Source organism: Elephantulus edwardii, unplaced genomic scaffold (genome assembly GCF_000299155.1).
Source record: "Elephantulus edwardii isolate Elephantulus edwardi_28Jun2011 unplaced genomic scaffold, EleEdw1.0 scaffold00080, whole genome shotgun sequence".
Taxonomy (NCBI): domain Eukaryota; kingdom Metazoa; phylum Chordata; class Mammalia; order Macroscelidea; family Macroscelididae; genus Elephantulus; species Elephantulus edwardii.
Window position 1 is genome coordinate 1980973 of NW_006399830.1, and position 18442 is coordinate 1999414.

The window sequence follows — 18442 nt, forward strand, 5'->3', positions numbered from 1 at the left end:
TACTGGAAGCTGCTTTAGCAATGTTTTCCTAGGAGGGTTTTTTAGTGTGTTTCACACCCAGATTTCAAGGGACAATTGTCTTCTTATTTCAGTGTAACAGCACCTGGAATCGTTTACAAAGGAATGCTGTCCTCCAACCGACTGAAGATGTTAGGACGATAAAGGACTTCCAAGAACAGACCTGTGGGGACTGGTTGCAGATGGCCAGTCACTGAGATCTGCTACTCCAATTACACAGCCCAGATAGGGCACACCTGACCTCCCAACTCTAAGCTACTTCTTTTTTAAAAAATTATGATTTATAAAGTTTACAAAAGACATTGATTTTCATTCATTCATTCATTCATACACACTTTCTCTCTTCCCTCTCCCAATTCACTTTGTAATGCTTGATTTCAGATCTGGGTTCCAGATTGTTAAATGTTGTACATATGATGTCTATTTGTCCATTCATTTCGGATTGCCCTTCTCATCAACTATTGCAGTGGGTATTATCTCTATCCAGTATTCATTATCTGTCCATTATTTTCCTGTTCTCCCCGCCCCTGCTACTGTATCCATCCTATTGAAGTATTTGACCTTTTATGACTGAGATATTCCACTCAGCACTGTCTCTTAGGCTACTCAGCCATGTTGTGTAGGGATTTACAAGCTCACTGTTTTTCAGTGCTGTGTAATATTCCATCATGTGGATGTATCAGTTTCTCGATCCATTCACTTGTTGATGGGCACCTGGACTTCTTCCATGTCTTTGCTATAGTGAATAATGCTGCAATAAACATGAGTGTGCATAAAACTGTTTGTGCCACAGCTCTGGGGTGTTTTCCCAGTAGAGAGATGCTGTTGCTGTTGTTATGTGCCGTCGAGTCACTTGCGACTCATAGCAACCCTATGTACAACAGCCTTAAACTCCACTCTGTCCTATGCCAATCGCACTGTCTCTGACACTCCCATCCCAATTATCCCAGTCACTGAAATCAATCCACCTCATAGAGGGCCTTCCTCTCCTGCGCTGTCCCTCCACCCTCCCAAGCATGATGTCCCTCTCCAAGGACCGGTCTCTCCTCACAACATGTCCAAAGTATGTTAGACGGAGCCTCAGAATCCTTGCCTCCAAGGAGCCACCCAGTTTAACCCTTTCCAGGACAAATCTGTTTGTTTTCCTAGCAGTCCATGGTATTCTCAATACTCTTCTCCAGCACCACAGCTCAAAGGCATCAATTCTCCTTCTATCCTCCTTGGTCATTGTCCAACTCTCTGATGCATAACAAGTGATTGGGAAGACCACAGCCTGTATCAGATACACCTTAGTCTCCAGAGAGACACCATTGCTATTCAGTACTTTGGAGAGGTCCCTAACAGCAGACTTTCCCATGGCAATGCGCCTTTTAATTTCCTGGCTGCTGGTGCCAAGACTGTTGACTACAGAGCCAAGCAAACTAAGGCTGTGTACAATCTCAATCTCTTCACCATCCATCCTGATGCTGCCAATTGGTCCAGTGCTGAGAATCTTTGTCTTCTTGACATTGAGCCTCAATCCATATTGTAGGCTGCAGTCCTTGACCCTCTGCAGCAGGCGCTTCAGGTCCTCTTCAGTTTCAGCAAGCAGGGTTGTGTCATCCGCATAACGCAGGTTGTTGATAAATCGTCTACCAATCTTGACCCCACATTTCTCCTCATAGAGCCCAGCCTCCTGGATAATCTGTTCTGCATATAGGTTGAAAAGGTATGGAGATAGGATGCATCCCTGGCGTACACCCTTCCCAATTTTGAACCATGCAGTGTTCCCTTGCTCTGTTCTGACAACTGCCTCCTGGTCCAAGTAGAGAGATAGCTGGGTCAAATCATAATCCCAGTTTCAACTTTTTAAGAAAATGCCAGACTGCCTTCCATAGCAGTTGTACCGTTTTGCATTCTGACTGGCAGTAAATGAGAGTTCCAATCACCAGCATGTGGTGTTCATGGGCATGCTGAACTTTGCTCTTGTTGCTGGAGTGAGATGATATCTCATTGTTGTTCTGATTTGCATCTCTTTAATAGCCAGTGAGTCTGAGCATTTTTGCATGCGTTTGTTGGCCATCTAAACGATTTCTTCAGAGAGGGTTCCTTTCTTGAATTATTGCTGATGTCACGACTCATGCAGTCTGCTCTGACTCAGTGTGACAGACCCCTAGGGCTTTTGAGGTGGCGGTCTTTACCACAGTCTTCCGTCTGCAGAGCAGTTTCAGAACCTAACTTTCGGGTTAACAGCTCAGTGCTTAAACGCCGTCTCACCAGTGCTGTTTCCTCAAATCTGTAAGTGCCGTTGAGTTAATTCCGACATGCTGAGTGACATTTAAAGGACAGGGTAGAACTGTCCCATGGGCTGCCAGGGTGGCAGAGTGATTAAGCATGGGGCTTTAAAGGTCGACAGTTCAAATCCATTGGGCTCTCCAGAGAAGATGGGGCAGTGTGGCTCCATGAAGTCTACAGCTTGGGGACCCTAGGGGTCAGTTCTATTCTGTCCTGAGAGGCTGTTAGGAGTCAGAGTCGACTTGACAGCAATGGGACTGGATTTTTTAAGGTCTGATTAGAGTCCTAGGGATGAAAAGTTACAATACTGTGGTGAGGAGAATATGTGAATTTATACAAGGAGGGTTATACTAAGAATAACATAGTAACTAAAATAAGAATAAGGCTTCCACTCAGCTACTGATGCCATAACTAACCAAGTAATCCAGTCTGCAAAGATTGTACCAGTCAACTTTGTCCTCGGGGTTTGGCTCCAGCAACTGCACAGGAGGAGGGGACTCTGACGGGTTATGAGCCCCTGCCTGATCCCTGCTCTGCTTGAGCTCACTGCTGCAGCCTCTGTGCCTGTCCACATCTGCGCGGCCCACCTCACCACGCCCGTCCTTGTCTACCTCACCACGCCTGTCTCTCTGCACCAGTCCACCTGGCCATGCCCGTCCCCGTCCCCATCCCCATCGTTGCGCCCGCCCGTGCACCTCGCCACGCCTGTCTCTCTGTGCCAGTCCACCTGGCCATGCCTGTCCCTGCCCACCTTGCTGTGCCTGTCCACCTCGCTGTGCTGGTCCCTCTTATGGCGGGAGGGACCAGACAGACACGGGTGTGCTCTCATCTCTGAGGCAGCAGATCCCACATCTTTCTCTTACAGGGTGGCTGAAGGGAAGCACAGGCCAACGTCTTAGCAGCTAGGACCTCTGTCCATAGGTCATTGAAGGTCGTAGCCTCTGGGGGCGCCTTACAACACAGCTGATGTTGTTGTCAGCTCAAAGCCCACCTGGTCCTGAGCCTGATTTCTGCCACACAGCTGTGCACAGAACTGCAGCCTGCTCACTGAAGACAGAGATTTGCAAAGGAGCGAGGCAGAATTCACATCCTCAACCTCCCAATCCCGACAGTTTGTGAAAACCACTCCTGTAAGACGCTCTGAGGATTCATCCCTGTTTGCCGTCTGCTCAGCCCCTGATCTCACATTTGGTAGAACTGGAAACAGTATAACTGAGATTAGAGAAACGGGGCTTCAAGGAACACTCCAGGGAGCAGCCACCATTGCAGCCTGGCCCCTCGGTCACTGTTCACACACGGCTGGGACAGACCAAGGCCAGTCCAGCCTCTTATACCCCTCCAAAGTGCACCCAGTGGCCCTACCCAGGGAGGGGCCCATGCTGCTGGCCCAGCACTGAGGCCTAGTCCATCCGACTCACAGAGGCCCAGGAGGACTCAGAGTTCCCGGGAACTGCCGGTTCAGTGCTGACCTTCAGTCAGTGGCCGAGTGCTTAGCCAATGAGCCACCAAGCCAGCAGAGGCCAAGCCAGCTTACACTCAGCCCAAGTGGGCTGCTTCCGAGTCAGCAACCCCACAGGATAGAGGAGTGCCCTCCGAGGTGTCCGGGGCTGGAAGACTTTACAGGGTGCATCTCTTTCTCCTGAACAGTGTCTGGTAGGTTCAAACACCCCACCTTCCGATCAGCAACCCAGTGCTTACCCACCTAGCCACCACTCCTTAACGTGACTGTACCCACTGCCAACAAGAGGAATCCCGGTCACAGGCCCTACAGGAAAGGGCGGAACTGCCCCAGTGGGCACCTCCTGCTGTGATCTCCATGGGAGGAGACGCCTCACCTTCCGACCTTGACCTTCCGCCTGAGGAAAGCCAAGTGGTTAACAGTCAGGGGCCGAGCCACTGCATCCCCAGGGCTCTTGCAGAGATGTGTTTATATCAAGAAGTTACTCTTCTGTAATGAATGCTGGTGGGTTAGTGGTAGAAAGAACTGTGCTGCCAACTTAGAGGTCTGTGGTTCAAGTCCACCACCTGCTCCGCAGGAGAATGATGGCAGTTTTCTCCCGTGGAATTGACTGCCTTGGAAAACCTGCTGGAGGGTCGGCTACGGGTCTGTTCCAACTCCAAAATACTTCGCAACAACTAACTCTTCTACAAGAACTGCTGCTGGGGACGCGAACGAGAGCAGCCCCTGTGGAAAGCAGTCTGGCCACTCCTGAAAAAGCTGCAAACGGAAATATCACTTACTTGTTCTGACACTCCCACTACCATGCATACATAATATGAAAGGAAGAGCTACGACACGAACATACACATGCACAGTCCTGGTAACAGCAGCATTATTATAACAGCAGAGAGACGAAAAGAACTCAAGTGTGCATCACGGACAAATGGTTAAAGAAACTACGGTTGTCACACAAGGAGTATTACACAGCACTGAAGAATGATGAAGAGCTCACCAAACACGGCTGGATCTGGATGGAATTGTGCTAAGTGGCACAAGTCAGCCACGGGAGACAAACATGGCACACCACCACCACTGTAGAACACTAAGGGAAGGTCTTCACACACAGCCTGGACAGGGGAGGGAAGGGAGGGATGCTGTTGCTGTTGTGGATTGCCTTTGAGTCGAGCATGACTCATACTGACCCCATGAACAAAAGGCCTGAAGCCCTTCTACAACCATCGACATTTATCAAAGTTCACAGAGTTTCCAGAGGCATGTTCTATAGGAAGTGGGTGCCATTCCTGTGTGAAAATTCATAAAAAGATAACAGACACTAAGTTGGATGAAGGGAAAGGCAATATACAGTGAGGGATTGATGAGACACTGCAATTAATTTTATAAACCACAAAGTCTGGATGTGCAAACTTCACTCAAATTTAAAGGGGGGGGAAAAAAAAAGGAAAGAAATGACTCTTGCAGCTGCGTCATTTAACAGCCCAGCTTAGGATCTGTTGTTGTCATTGTTTTTTTTTCTCCGATCAAGTCTCGACTTTATTGAAATCATACGGAGATATATATAGGAGCTGTTGTCATTGTTGTGTGTCACAAGTTGATTCCAGCTCACAGGCAAGTATGTTTGGTTTTTCTTTGAAAAACCAAAGAATAGCTGAGTAACGCTTTAGGTTTTCATGTCTCCGTTGTCTTCCCTGTCCCTGTCACCTTCCTTCTCTTACGCCACACCACCCAGAAGTCTTCCCTGGGGCTCATGTAGAAAGCCATGAACACTGACCTTGTTTTGACCCTGAAGGACATTGCGCTGAGTGAGGTATCTGAGTCACAAAAGGACAAATACTATATAATACCACTGTTATAAAAGAAGACGGACATGGGGGTTAGGGGAAACTAGGGAAAGGGGATAATACTGAACACCGCACTGGAACAGATGAAGGAAAGAGCTGTTTAAAAGCAATGTATGATTAGACATTATTTGTATGACAAACGTCCAGAATAAGAGGTGCATAGCAAAGTGGACTAGAGGAAGGGTGGGGGAGGGGAGGGAGGAAAATGTGCAACAAATGAATGAATGAAAATCCAACTTTTCTGTAAACTTTCATTAAAACCACAATTTAAATAACTCAAACAGGAAGCTGAGTTTGTTTTGCGGTCCAAGGGCCAGGGCTGGGTTCCCACCTGCTGCACGTGGGGTCATTGTGAGCGAGAGCTACCATCAGCCCCAGGGAAGACTTCTGGGTGGCGTGGCGTAAGAGAAGGAAGGTGACAGGGACAGGGAAGACAACGGAGACATGAAAACCTAAAGCGTTACTCCACTGTTCTTTGTTTTTTTCAAAGAAAAACCAAAAATATTTGGCTGTGAGCTGGAATCGACTTGTGACACACAACAATGACAACAGATCTTAAACTGGGCTGTTACCAGTAGACAGAACATTAGATGAAGGACCCATTTCCTATATTACAAATACTACTTCCCATCTGATCTTCACAGTTGAACACCCTTCACAGGCTACCTGCCACATCTAATTTTAAAATCTGTTACACAAAGGCAAAAGGATTGTTGTTTTGCTGCATCATTTCATTTGTTGCTGTATTTTCAAAATCCTCTCATCCTGAGCCCAAAAAAGCACTCATCACAGTTTTGTCTAGAACTTCCGTGAGTCACACTTGAGTATTTTCCTATTTCATCTACAGAGGATTTATTATTGTATTAGAAAGGGATCTAAATCTACCCCCCAAATCAATTAGCCATTCTCACAGCACCATTTGCTCATTCATCTTTTCTCTGCTATTCTGAAAGGTCCCTTTAATAATAAAAGAAGCCCTACCAGGCTAAGAACTCACTCAGCAATTCTTAAGTTGAAAGAACTAAAAAAATTCAACCCTTGAGTTGCCACACTGAGAGATATCATGGGAGAAATCTTGAACGATCCAGGAGGCATCAAAAGATGAAGGAATGAATACACTGAGTCACTGTATCAAAAAAAATTGGTCAACATTGAAATATTTCAGGAAGTAGCATATCATAAAGAGCCAAGGGTGATGAGAAGAAATTTAAGCTGTACTGAATGTAAAAATAAGGCCTCAGGAATCAATAGAATACCAACTGATGTTAACTAACAGATATAGCCTTGGACATGCTCACCAGTTTATGCTAGGAAATTTGGAAGACAGCTACCTGGCCAACTGACTGGGGAAAAAAAATATCCATGTCTGTTCCCATCTCCAAGAAAGGTGGTACAACAGAGTGTGGAAATTATTGAACAGTATCATTAATATCAGATGCAATAAAAATATTGCTAAAGACTTCAAAAAATGGTTAGAACAAAACATAGAGAACCACCATGATTTCAAGCTGGGCTTAGAAGAGGCCATAACCCCAGGGATATCATTGCTGATATCAGACGGATTCTTACTGCAAGCAGAGAATATCAGAAGAATGTCTATCTGTGTTTTATTGCCTGTGCAAAGGCATCTAACTGTGTGGATCTTAAGAAACGATGGCTAACACTAAGAACAAGAATTCCAAAATACTTAATTATGCTTACATGAAATCTGTATCTAGACTAAGATGCTATTGTTCAGTCAGAGTAAGGGACATTGCACGGTTTAAAGTCAAGAAAGGTGTGCCTCAAGGCTGTATCCTTTCCCCGTATATTCAGTCCATATGCTGTGCAATTCATTGGAGAAGCTGGAATGTGGCATCAAGACTTGAAAGACTCAGTTCAGCAAAGTGGCAGGATACAAGATCAACATACAAAAATCAATTGGATTTCTCCACAGTAACAAAGAGAATATAGAGCTGGAGCTAAGAAAAACAATACCCTTCAAAACAGCTAATAACAAGATTATATACTTGGGAGTAAATTTAGCTAGAAAAACAAAGGACCTATTCAAAGAAAATTACAAAACATTACTATAAGAAACAAAATGAAGTCTGGAGAAATAGAAGAATATACCTTGCTCTTGGATAGGAAAACTCAATATTGTGAAAATGACAATTTTACCAAAGGCAATCTACACATTCAATGCAATCTCAATACAAACCAATTCCATTCTTCAACAAGATGGAAAAGGCAATTTCCATATCATCTGGAATGGAAAGAGACCCCGAATAAGAAAAGTACTCCTTAAAAAGAGAAACAAGGTAGAAGGCATCTCACTCCCTGATTTCAAATCCTACTACACTGCCATGGTGGTCAAGACAGTGTGGTACTGGAACACTGACAGAAACATAGATCAACGGAATAGAATTGAGAACCCAGAAATCAGCCCATCTACCTATGGTCAACTGATATTTGACAAGGAGATGAAATCAGTTAAGTGGGGAAGCAACAGTCTTTTTAACAAATTGTTGTTGTTGTTTAGTGCCATCGAGTCGCTTAAGACTTATAGCGACCCTATGTACAACAGCCCTAAACCCTGCTCTATCCTGTGCCAATAGCACTCCCCCATCCCGATTACCCCAGTCACTGAATCAATCCACCTCATAGAGGGTCCTCCCCTCTTGCGCCATCCCTCCACCCTCCCAAGTATGATGTCCCTCTTCAAGGACCTGTCCCTCCTTACAACATGTCCAAAGTATGTCAGATGAAGCCCCAGAATCCTTGCCTCCAAGGAGCAGCCTGGTTTAACCCTCTCCAGGATGAATCTGTTTGTTTTCTTGGCAGTCCATGGTTCATTCAATACTCTTCTCCAGCACCACTGCTCAAAGGCATCCATTCTCCTTCTATTCTCCCTAGTCATTGTCCAACTCTCCGATGCATAACAAGTGATTGCGAAGACCACAGCCTGTATCAGACACACCTTAGTCTCCAGAGTGACACCATTGCTCTTCAGCACCCTGGAGAAGCCCCTAACAGCAGACTTTCCCATGGCAATATGTTTTTTGGTTTCCTGGCTACTGGTGCCAAGAGTGCTGACCGTGGAGCCAAGCAGACTAAAGTTGTTAACAATCTCAATCTCTTCACCATCCATCCAGATGCTGCCAATTGGTCCAGTGGTGAGAATCTTTTTCTTCTTGACATTGAGCCTCAATCCATACGAAAACTATCTGCACAAAACTTAAGCAAGACCCACACCTCACACTATGCATAAAACCCAACTCAAAATGGATCAAGGACCTAGAACTAAAACCAGGGCCTATAAATTTGATCAGAGAAAAGCATGGAAGAACTCTAGAAGCCCTAATCCACAACGTGAACAGTCTTCCAAGCATCCTGAAAAACCTAAAACCAAGAGAGGATAAAATAGATGAATGGGACCTTCTAAGAATAAAATCACAATGCACATAAATTTTTTTTTTCTCCAACAGGGTGAAAAAGAAAGCCACAAACTGGGAAAATATATTTGGTAATGACATGTCTGATAAGGGACTTATATCTAGAATTTATAGAATACTTGAATTCCACAACAAGATGAACAACCCAGTCACAAAATGGGCACAGGATATGGACAGACACTTCACCAAAGAAGACATTCAGGTGGTGAACAAACACATGAAGAAATGTTCAAAATCCCTAGCTCTAAGAGAGATGCAAATCAAAACAACTATGAGATATCATCTCAGCCCAGTAACAATAGCAAAATTCAACAGAGCAGCAAACAACAAATGCTGGTGAGGTTGTGGAAAAACTGGGAGCCTTATCCACTGGTGGTGGGAGTATAAAATGATGCAACCATTCTGGAAGGCAATATGGCACTTTCTCAAAAAGATGGAAATAGAAATACCATTTGATGCAGCAATTCCACTACTGGGAATATACCGTATAGAAACCAGAACTGCCACCCAAGCAGATACATGCACACCCATGTTTATTGCTGCATTGTTCACAATAGCAAAGAAATGGAAACAACCCAAGTGTCCATCAACAAATGTATGGATAGAGAAGCTGTGGTATATTCACATAATGGAATACTATGCAGCAAAGAAAAACAAGGAACTCATGAAATATTATACAAAATGGGTGACTCTGGAGGACATTATGCTCAGTGAAATATCTCAGTCAGAAAAGGACAAATACTGCATAATGCCACTGTTATAAAACAGAACTGACATCGGGATTGGGGGAAACTAAGAAAAGAGGGGATAATATATACGCATTGAAACAGATGAGGAAGAGGACTGGTTAAACGGAATGTATGATTACATATTATTTGCATGACAGCAGCCAGAATAACAGCTGCATAGTAAAGTGGATGGGGGTGGGGAGATTGTGTAACAATCAAAGAATTTTTCCCCCTCAAAGAGAAAAGCGAATTGGGGGTGGGGAGAGGTGGGCAGGGAGGAAAATGTGCAACAATGAATGAATGCAAATCCATGTTCTCTATAAAGTTTCATTAAAAAAAGAGTAGAGCTCTGGGGTGTCCAGATGTTACCCTGAAAGCTTCAGGTCTCAAGGGCTTTGAATCCACCAGCAGTTCATTGGGAGAAAGACGGTCCCATTTCTGCCCTTCAAGACTTACAGTGGAGGGTCTCCATTAGTCAGGAGCAACTCAATAGGAGTGGGTTTGACTTTTGAGGGTTAACAAGAAAGTAAATGGTGGAACCCTCAAGACCATGGCCTGGCCTTAGTCATCCTGTGAGGCTACAAATGAACTCACCCCCATGATCTGTCTGCCAAAAAACAGGCACATACCACTCACTCCTTAGAACAATCAGTTCCCAAAGGCAGTACCTTCCCAGGAGAAAGCTCAGAAAGCAGAGAAAAGGACGGATGGAAATGAGAACCACAGGGAAGACCAAGGAAGAGTGCTGTCACAAGTGGACATTACAATCAGTGTCAGTAATCAAAAGATGTATGCATTTCTGAAAAGAAAACTGTTTTGATCTGAAAACTTTAATTCAAACAATAACAAAAAAAATTTAAAAGAGCAAACACATATCAAAATATTCATTAACAACAACATTGGACAGGGTTCAAGCCTTCAGTCTTTTCATCTGATTCATAAGCACTTGCATTTTAAACTATTTTCAATATGCTCTTATTTGTACCAAAAAACAGGAAGGGGAAAAAGCTTAGGAGACTTGGCAGTTATTTTTTTTAAGTTACCAAGAATTAAAAACACAAGACAAGTTTGAAATGGGGGGAAATGCAGAAGATATTGTGGTCTTCCTTGGCAAAGATTTCCACATTCTGAAAATACTCAAGATTACAAAAATCTGAAAGCAAGATTCAACTCACACATTCAGTCAAAACATCTACAGCTCCAAACGAGAACTACTCATGACCCATGGAAGAATGAATACGTGGAGGAAAAAGACATCTTACCATTGGGCCGTTCAATTCTACTCCTACGAATTCATGTTGTGAAATGACTATTACCTATGCAGTCTGCAAAGGACATTATTACAGGAAATACAAGGAGCCTGATGGTATAGGATGTAAGTGCTGGGCTGCTACCTAAAGGCTGGCAGTTCAAATCCACCTGCTGTTCGAGGGGGGAAAAGATAGCTTGCTCTCGTAAAGATTTTCAGACTCAGAAACTGGGTGACAAGTTAGAATCGAATCTAGGGCAGTGAGTAGGGAGAAGACATATTTTTAAAAGTCCACAACTGTATAATCTGCAAATAAATATGTTAATTAATAATTTAATTGTCAACAAAATTAATATTTTGTTACTGATTCCAGTATTTCCCCCAGATATGGTGACATATTTTTCTCAAAAGGCAGGATCACAGCAGAACAGTTCTGGGGGGCATGCATGCACACATGCATCCCACACAGACTTTCACGCTGCCTCCTGCGTGGATGCTGCCACTTGATCACCTGTAACAATTACTACCCCGTGCTATACAGACAGTTGCTGCTCACGGTGACTTCACACACAGCACACGTTCTGCACAGTCCCGCGCTGTTGCCACAATCACTGGCGTGTCCACGAGCAGTCCACTCTACCCAGGGCTTCTCACTCTCCTCTGCTTCCTCCTCTGGCCACTGACCCTTTCTGATGGCATGTCCCAAGCATGTGGACCACACAATGTTCTGTTGGGATTCCTAAGGTTTCGAGGGTTAGATCACCAGGCCTTTCTTCCACCCTGGGTGATCCAATCAGTATCTGTGACCCTGGGGCACTGCTTCCAGCCCTACGTGAGCCACCATAGTTCACACAGTGACAGAGACAAGGAGCATGGGAAGCAGAGCTGTCGCAGTCCCAAAGGGCAAGGTTCTGACCTCTGGGGTCTCTGAGGCAACGGGGTTACGAAGAGGAGGGTTAGCAAAAGAGCTGGATCTTTGCCAAGTCATTTTCACCGTGTGGGGCTGTCATTAAGATGGGGCCACTGCTCAAAGCTGAGGGGACAGAAGAACAGAGCCAGCCGGAGGCTAGGAGTTAACATGTCCTCAGTCAGTTGGACCAGGAGACGCTGCTTCCCACAGCCGAGGGAGCAGAGGTGGTCCCCAACTGAGCCTAGACGACAGAGGGGCAGCCCCCGGTCAGAGACTCCACTGCGAGCACAGGGAAGTGACACCACAGTGCAAAGCACAGAGCCATGCCGAGACGCGGTGCCAACCCACGCAGTCGAGATTTTTTTAGATAGTATCCCTAGAAGCCATGGTGGCATTTTGGGTAGGTGTTGGGCTGCTAACAGAAAGGTCTTCAGTTCAAACCCACCAGCCTCCATGGAGGAGAGAAAATGAGGCCTTCTGCTTCCATATTTACAGCCTTGGAAACCCCTGGTACAGGTCTACCCTGTCCTGCAGGGTTGCTGTGAGGCCGAAGGAACCAATTTGGTGTAGGCAGCTTGGATGGGTGGTTTGGACATAGGTCTGTGGTGTACAATGATTAAACACTTGGCCGTAAAGGCAAAGACTGGTGGTTTGCATCTACCCGGCAGCTCCGCAGGAGAAAGGCCTGGTGCTATGCTTCTCTGAAGTACAGCCTCAGGACCCCTGGGGACAGCTACACTGTCACGTGGGGCTGCTTGGAGTCCCAGCAGACTTGAGGGCTTGGAACAATGACAGACAGCTGTAGTAACAAAGACAGCAGCATTCTGGCACAGGAGACACACAAAATCCAATGGAACAGAAGCCAGAACTCAGAAATCTGAGCAAGAGTTGGTAGTACAGTGCAGTCTGTGATGATCTGCTAACTTAAAGATGAATGGTTCAAATCCACAAGCCACATTTTGACAGAGATTTTAAAAATACAATTCAATAGAGGATAATGTTCTCAACAAATGATGCTGGAGAAACTGAACGTCCCCAGGCAGAGGAAAAAAAAGAACTTCAACTAAACCTCATTTCTTCTAAAAAATGAAATTAAATGAGCTTAAGTGTAAACTCCAGTATTTTTAGGGGAGCAGGATTAAAAGGAGAAAATCCTCAGGATTAGAGGTAAGAGTTACCAGACCTGACATCAAAGCCTAAAAGGAAAAACTGATAAACCGAACCTCATCAAAATGAAGACGTTTTGCTCCAAGAAAGGTCCATTAAGAGCATCAGCAAACTACAGACTGGGAGGGGAAAAAACTCTGCAAACCTAAAGCTGGCAAAGGACTAGAATTAAGAATATAAAAGGAATAAAAAATTCAACAGTATATAAAAAAGATCCAATCTGAAAATAGGCAAAACCAAACTAAACCCAAAAACACATGAAGAGGAAGCACAGATACCAAACAAGAAAAGCTGCTAAGCGCTGTCTGCCATCAGGAAAATGCAAACCGGACCCACAGCAAGAAACCCACCACGTCCAGGGGACATGAAACACACCACCAGCAGCAAATGACGCAAGGACAGGGCGAGGATGTGGCGAGGACACGGGGAGGACCCGGGCCACTCAGAGCCGGCTGCAGGACGTGTAAAATGGCCCCGTAACTCTGGAAACAGGTGGTAGTTTCTCCTAATTTGACAAACCTCACTACCATGCCGTTGTTAGGTGTCGCGGACCTGCAGGACCGAAGGCAACTCTGCACAACAGGACGTCCTGAGGACGACAGTCACTGCTGGGCCTGAGCCACTACGAGGTGCTGATGGCGTAACCCACTGAGGGTTGTGCTGCTAACCCGAAGACCGTGCCCCTCTAAAGGTCCCACCAGGAGCCCCAAGGAGACAGGTAGCTGTCTCCGCCCATGATTTTACAGCCTTGGAAACCCAACGGAGGATCACCTAAGAGTTGGTTCTGACTCTATTAGTAATAAAAGATGGAAAGAAGAGTGGATCCAAAACCCAATGCAACCCACACCGTCGGGTCAATCTAGACTCTCAGTGACTCTGCAGGACCCCATGGGGTTGCCAAGACTACATTTCTGGAAGCAGACGATCTTATTCTTCCCAGCAGCTGGCGGTTCAAACTGCTGACCTTTCAGTTTGCAGCCAAACACTTAACCCATAGTACCACCAGGGCGCCATGGAAAATTGGATAGTAATTAAAAACCATGTCTATTAATACGGAAGACATAAAAGTTCCTGCCTACATGCACTGATTGAGGAGACCATGGCCTGAATCAGGCACACCTTAGTCTTCACCTGCTATGCATCTGAGAGCTGGACAGTGAATAAGGATGACAGAAAAAGAACTGATGCCTTTGAGCTGTGGTGCTGGAGAAGGGCACTGAGCATCCCATGGACGGCAATGAGAACAGGTATATCTTGGACAGAATGCAGCCAGTGCTCCTTGGAGGCAAAGATGACAAAGCTTCACCTCACATACTTTGAACTTGTTGCTAGGGATGGGGTGACACAGTGACTGTGGCAACAAGCTCAGTGTGTCAGACGTGATGAGGACGGCGAAGGCCGTACTTGACTTCACACCACCTCACAACATGCACACTGGGAACAGGTTATAACTGGCTTTACTAAAATACACATAATGCTTTTGATTCAACCAAAGCAAAACCCCACTACTGTTGCTGTAATTCTGACTCACAGCGACCCTGCACCGTTTTCCAGGACCAGAAATCCCCATGGAAGGAAAATGGCCTTCTCCCTCAGAGCAGCTGGTGGATTCAAACCACTGACCTTTTAGGTAGTAGCCCAACATGTGAGGCCCTATGCCACCAGAGGGTTCTGATTTTGATACAAAACTATGCTTTTAACAGTCTCTCTGCCTCTGGGGTTGAAATACAATGGGCACCGCTTAGCTGAGTCCCTAGCCTTTGATACCTGCCTGGCTGAGGGGGAGGGAGGCTGTGAACACAAAATGCAGCTCTTTGGCAGAGAAGGAGAAACAGACTCTGGAGACAGCCGAGTGCACTTTCCCCCAGAAGAGGGGGTTTCTGGACCCAGAGCCAATCCTCGTGAATCACTGGGCACCGGCCCTCCCGGCTCCCAGCCTCTGGCCAGCGCTGACTCAGAAGGAGCCTTTTCAAAGAGGTGAAAAGGAAAGGGGTGTTTTCTCATTCAAATGACTTTCTTCCAGTCAGGAGCTAAAAGAGACCCTTCTACTCAAAGTGAAATATTCCAACGGCAGGGACAGGAAGTGCCAGGCTGCTGGGGCAGTGCTGGGAGGAGGCAGGCTAGGGTCTGGGGTCCCAGCACCCAGTGTCCACAAAGAAGTTCCTCTACCCCGGGCCACACTTCCTCCTGGTTGATGGGAAAGAAGTGATGGTGGCCCTAGAGTGGAAGACTGATGGTGAGGAACGTTCCGTGTCGTGTTGCTCACCACAAGGTCAGCAGTTAGAATCCAGCAGCTACTCTGAGGGGCCAAGAGGAGGCAATCTCTTCCCACAAAGATTTAGAACATCAAAGACTTGAGGAAGGGTTGTCAGGAGTCACCATGGCCTGGGGGACAATGGGTTTCAGCCGCTTAAAGGAGTCCTGTAAAGGAGTCCTGGTGTCGTCGTGGTTATGGCATTTGACTCCTAAGGTAGAGGCTGGTGGTTCACACCCACTAGTCACCACAGAGGGATATATGGTCAGCTTCCACAGAGATTACCACCTCTGAGGCCAGCAGGCCAGTTCTACCGGGTCCTCCAGGGTCGCCAGGAGGCAGAATCAGCCTCATCGTGGAGGGTGTGGTCTGGTACTCTGGGAACGGCTCATACAGTTAAGTGCTGGGGCCCTCACCAAAGGCTGGCAGTTGGTGCCCACCCTGAGTGACTCAGAAGAAAGTCCTGGCCATCTGCTCTGAGAGGTCTCAGCCAGGAGGCTCTGTGCTGACACATCAGGGACGCCCTGAGTCACAGCCCTCTCACCGGGAACTGCTTTCCTGCTAAATTTAACCCCGGGGGCCCATAAACCCCAGAGTCCGGCCACGGGTTTCCTGGTCTGACAGATTTCCTGCTACCTCCGCTCCTGGGCAGCATTCCATGAGCCTGCAATTCGGTTCCCCCACAGGGGAGGGAGCTTTCGAAACAGAGAGGGGGTGAAGATAAGGAAATGATAAAGAACAGAGAGGGGAAAGTGAGCTGGGGAGGGAAGACCCGGCCCAGGCATCTTCATCCTCACCCTGTTCTCGGTAGAGTTCCTTCTTTGAGGTGTTACCAAGAGTGATGGTGGCACACGGTCAAAGCATTCTGAGGCTCACCAAAACGATGGCAGTCTGAACCCCCCAGCCACTCTGCGGGAGGAAGACGAGGCTTCTGCTAAGGGCCTTTGTGTGGCCTCTGAGCCACAGCGAATGGCAACCCTGCACAGCCCTTTCCAGCCTCACTACCTACGACGCTCTTATGTCCACACTTAAAAGTCACATCAGTCCACCTCACCGAGGGGCGGTAGGAGCAGGGACTTGGAAACGCCAGGGCAGTTCTACGCTGTCCTACTGGGCAGCTGTGGGTCAGTTTTGGACTTGACAGGACCAACTGGACTTGGCACCAAAGAACATGGAAAGAGAAGTCGGATCATCAGCGAGGCCTCTCCCTGTGTCCTGGTTCAAACACCAGGCTACGATGCTGCAGAGGAGGCTCGACCACGGATTGGGTATCTGACTGTACTTCAGGGTTGATGGAGAACCCTGGCAGCACAGTGCTTAAAGCACTTGGGGGGGGGGGTGTCGCACGCCACTCAGTCTTGTCCCAACCCGCCAGCAGCTCTCCGGGAGGAGGAGGAGGCTTCTCTCCTGTAGACAGAGATGTGCAGCCTTGGAAACTCTCTGGGGCAGCTCTACTGCCCTACAGGGGCACCATGCGTCAGAGTCCCCTCAATGTGCAGCGAGTATTCACTCCAAAAGAAGGCCTGGTGGCACACTGGTCAGACCATGAACTGACCCGTCTCAGGCAGCTGCTCCCCGGGAGGAAGACATGGCGGGTCTGTGAAGATTTACAGCCTTGGAAACGCGCCCTGCGGGGCTGCCGTGACTCAGAGGCAGTCCAGGGCAGGGGGTTTGGTTGTGTGGGTTTCCATGTCCATTCCCACACACGACAACCCCACGGGTCGGAGAAGGGCTCCACATTTACCAAGCCGTGCCCTTTCAGACACTGGTCCCCAGGCCTTTCTTCTGAGGCATCTCTGGTAGACAGAAGTTGCCAATCTCTCAACTAGAAGTCTAGTGATTTTACCCTCTCCGCCACTCGGAGATTTTCCTGAGTGACAGAAAGGAGTGATAATTACTTCTGAGATCTGACACCAATTGTGCTTTTAAAACAAGTTCTTCTCTTTTAGAGACGCCCATGATATTATTTCCAAATGTAAATAGAGGCTGTCTGAACCTTGCTTCAACAACGGAGTGGGACCCGAGTGCGGGGACCGGACGGAACAACATGGGTCCCATGGACGATTGCCGGACGGCCTTTCCACTCGCTCTAGTTCTGACCCTCTGACATTTTCCTTGTGAGATACGTAGCTGGACAGATGCACGACTGGCCTCCCCTCCAGCCTGCACCTTTCTCTCTAAAGTCCCTGAAGGACAGGGTCTGGGGAGGACACACCTCCTGGGGGCCTCCCTGACGAGCGGTGAACCATGTGCTGGGGTGCACAAGGTGAGGGACCCAGGGGGGTGGCACAGCCCTACCTGCTGACCAGTGAGGGAGGGGCTGAAGGGGTGTCCCCCAGGGTTACCTCCCCTGCCCACAAGCCTGGAGGGGGCTGACCCAGCCTCCTCAGCTGCCATCAGATATGGAGGGACAAGCGGGGTACCCTGAGGTCCCCTTTGCCAACGGTGTGCCCCTTAGGGGTTTCTTCCTCGCCCTAACTGCTGACAAGCGTGGGTGGGCCCAAGGTGCCCCAGGGTCCTCCTACCTGCCTACAGGTATGTAACAGCATGCGCCCCCAGGGCCCCTCGACCGGCCTTACCAGTCCACAGGTATGCGGGCAGAAGGATCGCCCTCCGGCGGCTCCCCCAACCTGCTGACAGGTGTGGGGCGGCGGAAATGGCAGGCGCCCCGGGGTCCCCCTACCTGCCCACCAGCCTACAGGTGTGCGGGGCGGGGGGGTGGCCCGGGTCCCCTACCTGTCGGCAGGTGCGCGGGGTGCCTGGGGTCCCCCTACCTGCCCACCAGCCTACAGGTGTGCGGGGCGGGGGGGTGGCCCGGGTCCCCTACCTGTCGGCAGGTGTGTGGGGCGGAAGGCGCCCGCGGAGCCCCCCTACCTGCCCTACCTGCCGACAGGTGTGCGGCGCGCCCCGGGTCCCGGCCCACCTTGAGGATGTTGTCGAAGATGGTGTCCCGGAACTCGAGCAGCGCCTTCTGGTCGAACTCGCGGCCGTGGATGATGCGCATCTGCTTGAGGAAGGTGGACTTGCCGCTCTCGCCCGCGCCCAGCAGCAGGATCTTGACCAGGCGCCGTACGGCGCGCCGCTCGCGGGCCAGCAGCGCGTCGATGT

The 18442-nt window shown here is 48.1% G+C and overlaps 1 protein-coding gene across 1 annotated transcript in view; it reads right to left on the bottom strand.

Moving 5' to 3' along the window:
• Window positions 1–18440, bottom strand: part of GNA12 (guanine nucleotide binding protein (G protein) alpha 12) — a gene marked incomplete at its 5' end in the record, with an annotated part of 65133 nt that extends 46693 nt beyond the window's left edge. Inside the window, one exon of the mRNA XM_006889742.1 lies at window positions 18258–18440. Within this exon, the coding sequence (XP_006889804.1) occupies window positions 18258–18440 (183 nt within the window). The remainder of the gene's footprint in view (window positions 1–18257) is intronic.
• Between the last annotated feature and the right edge of the window lie 2 nt (window positions 18441–18442).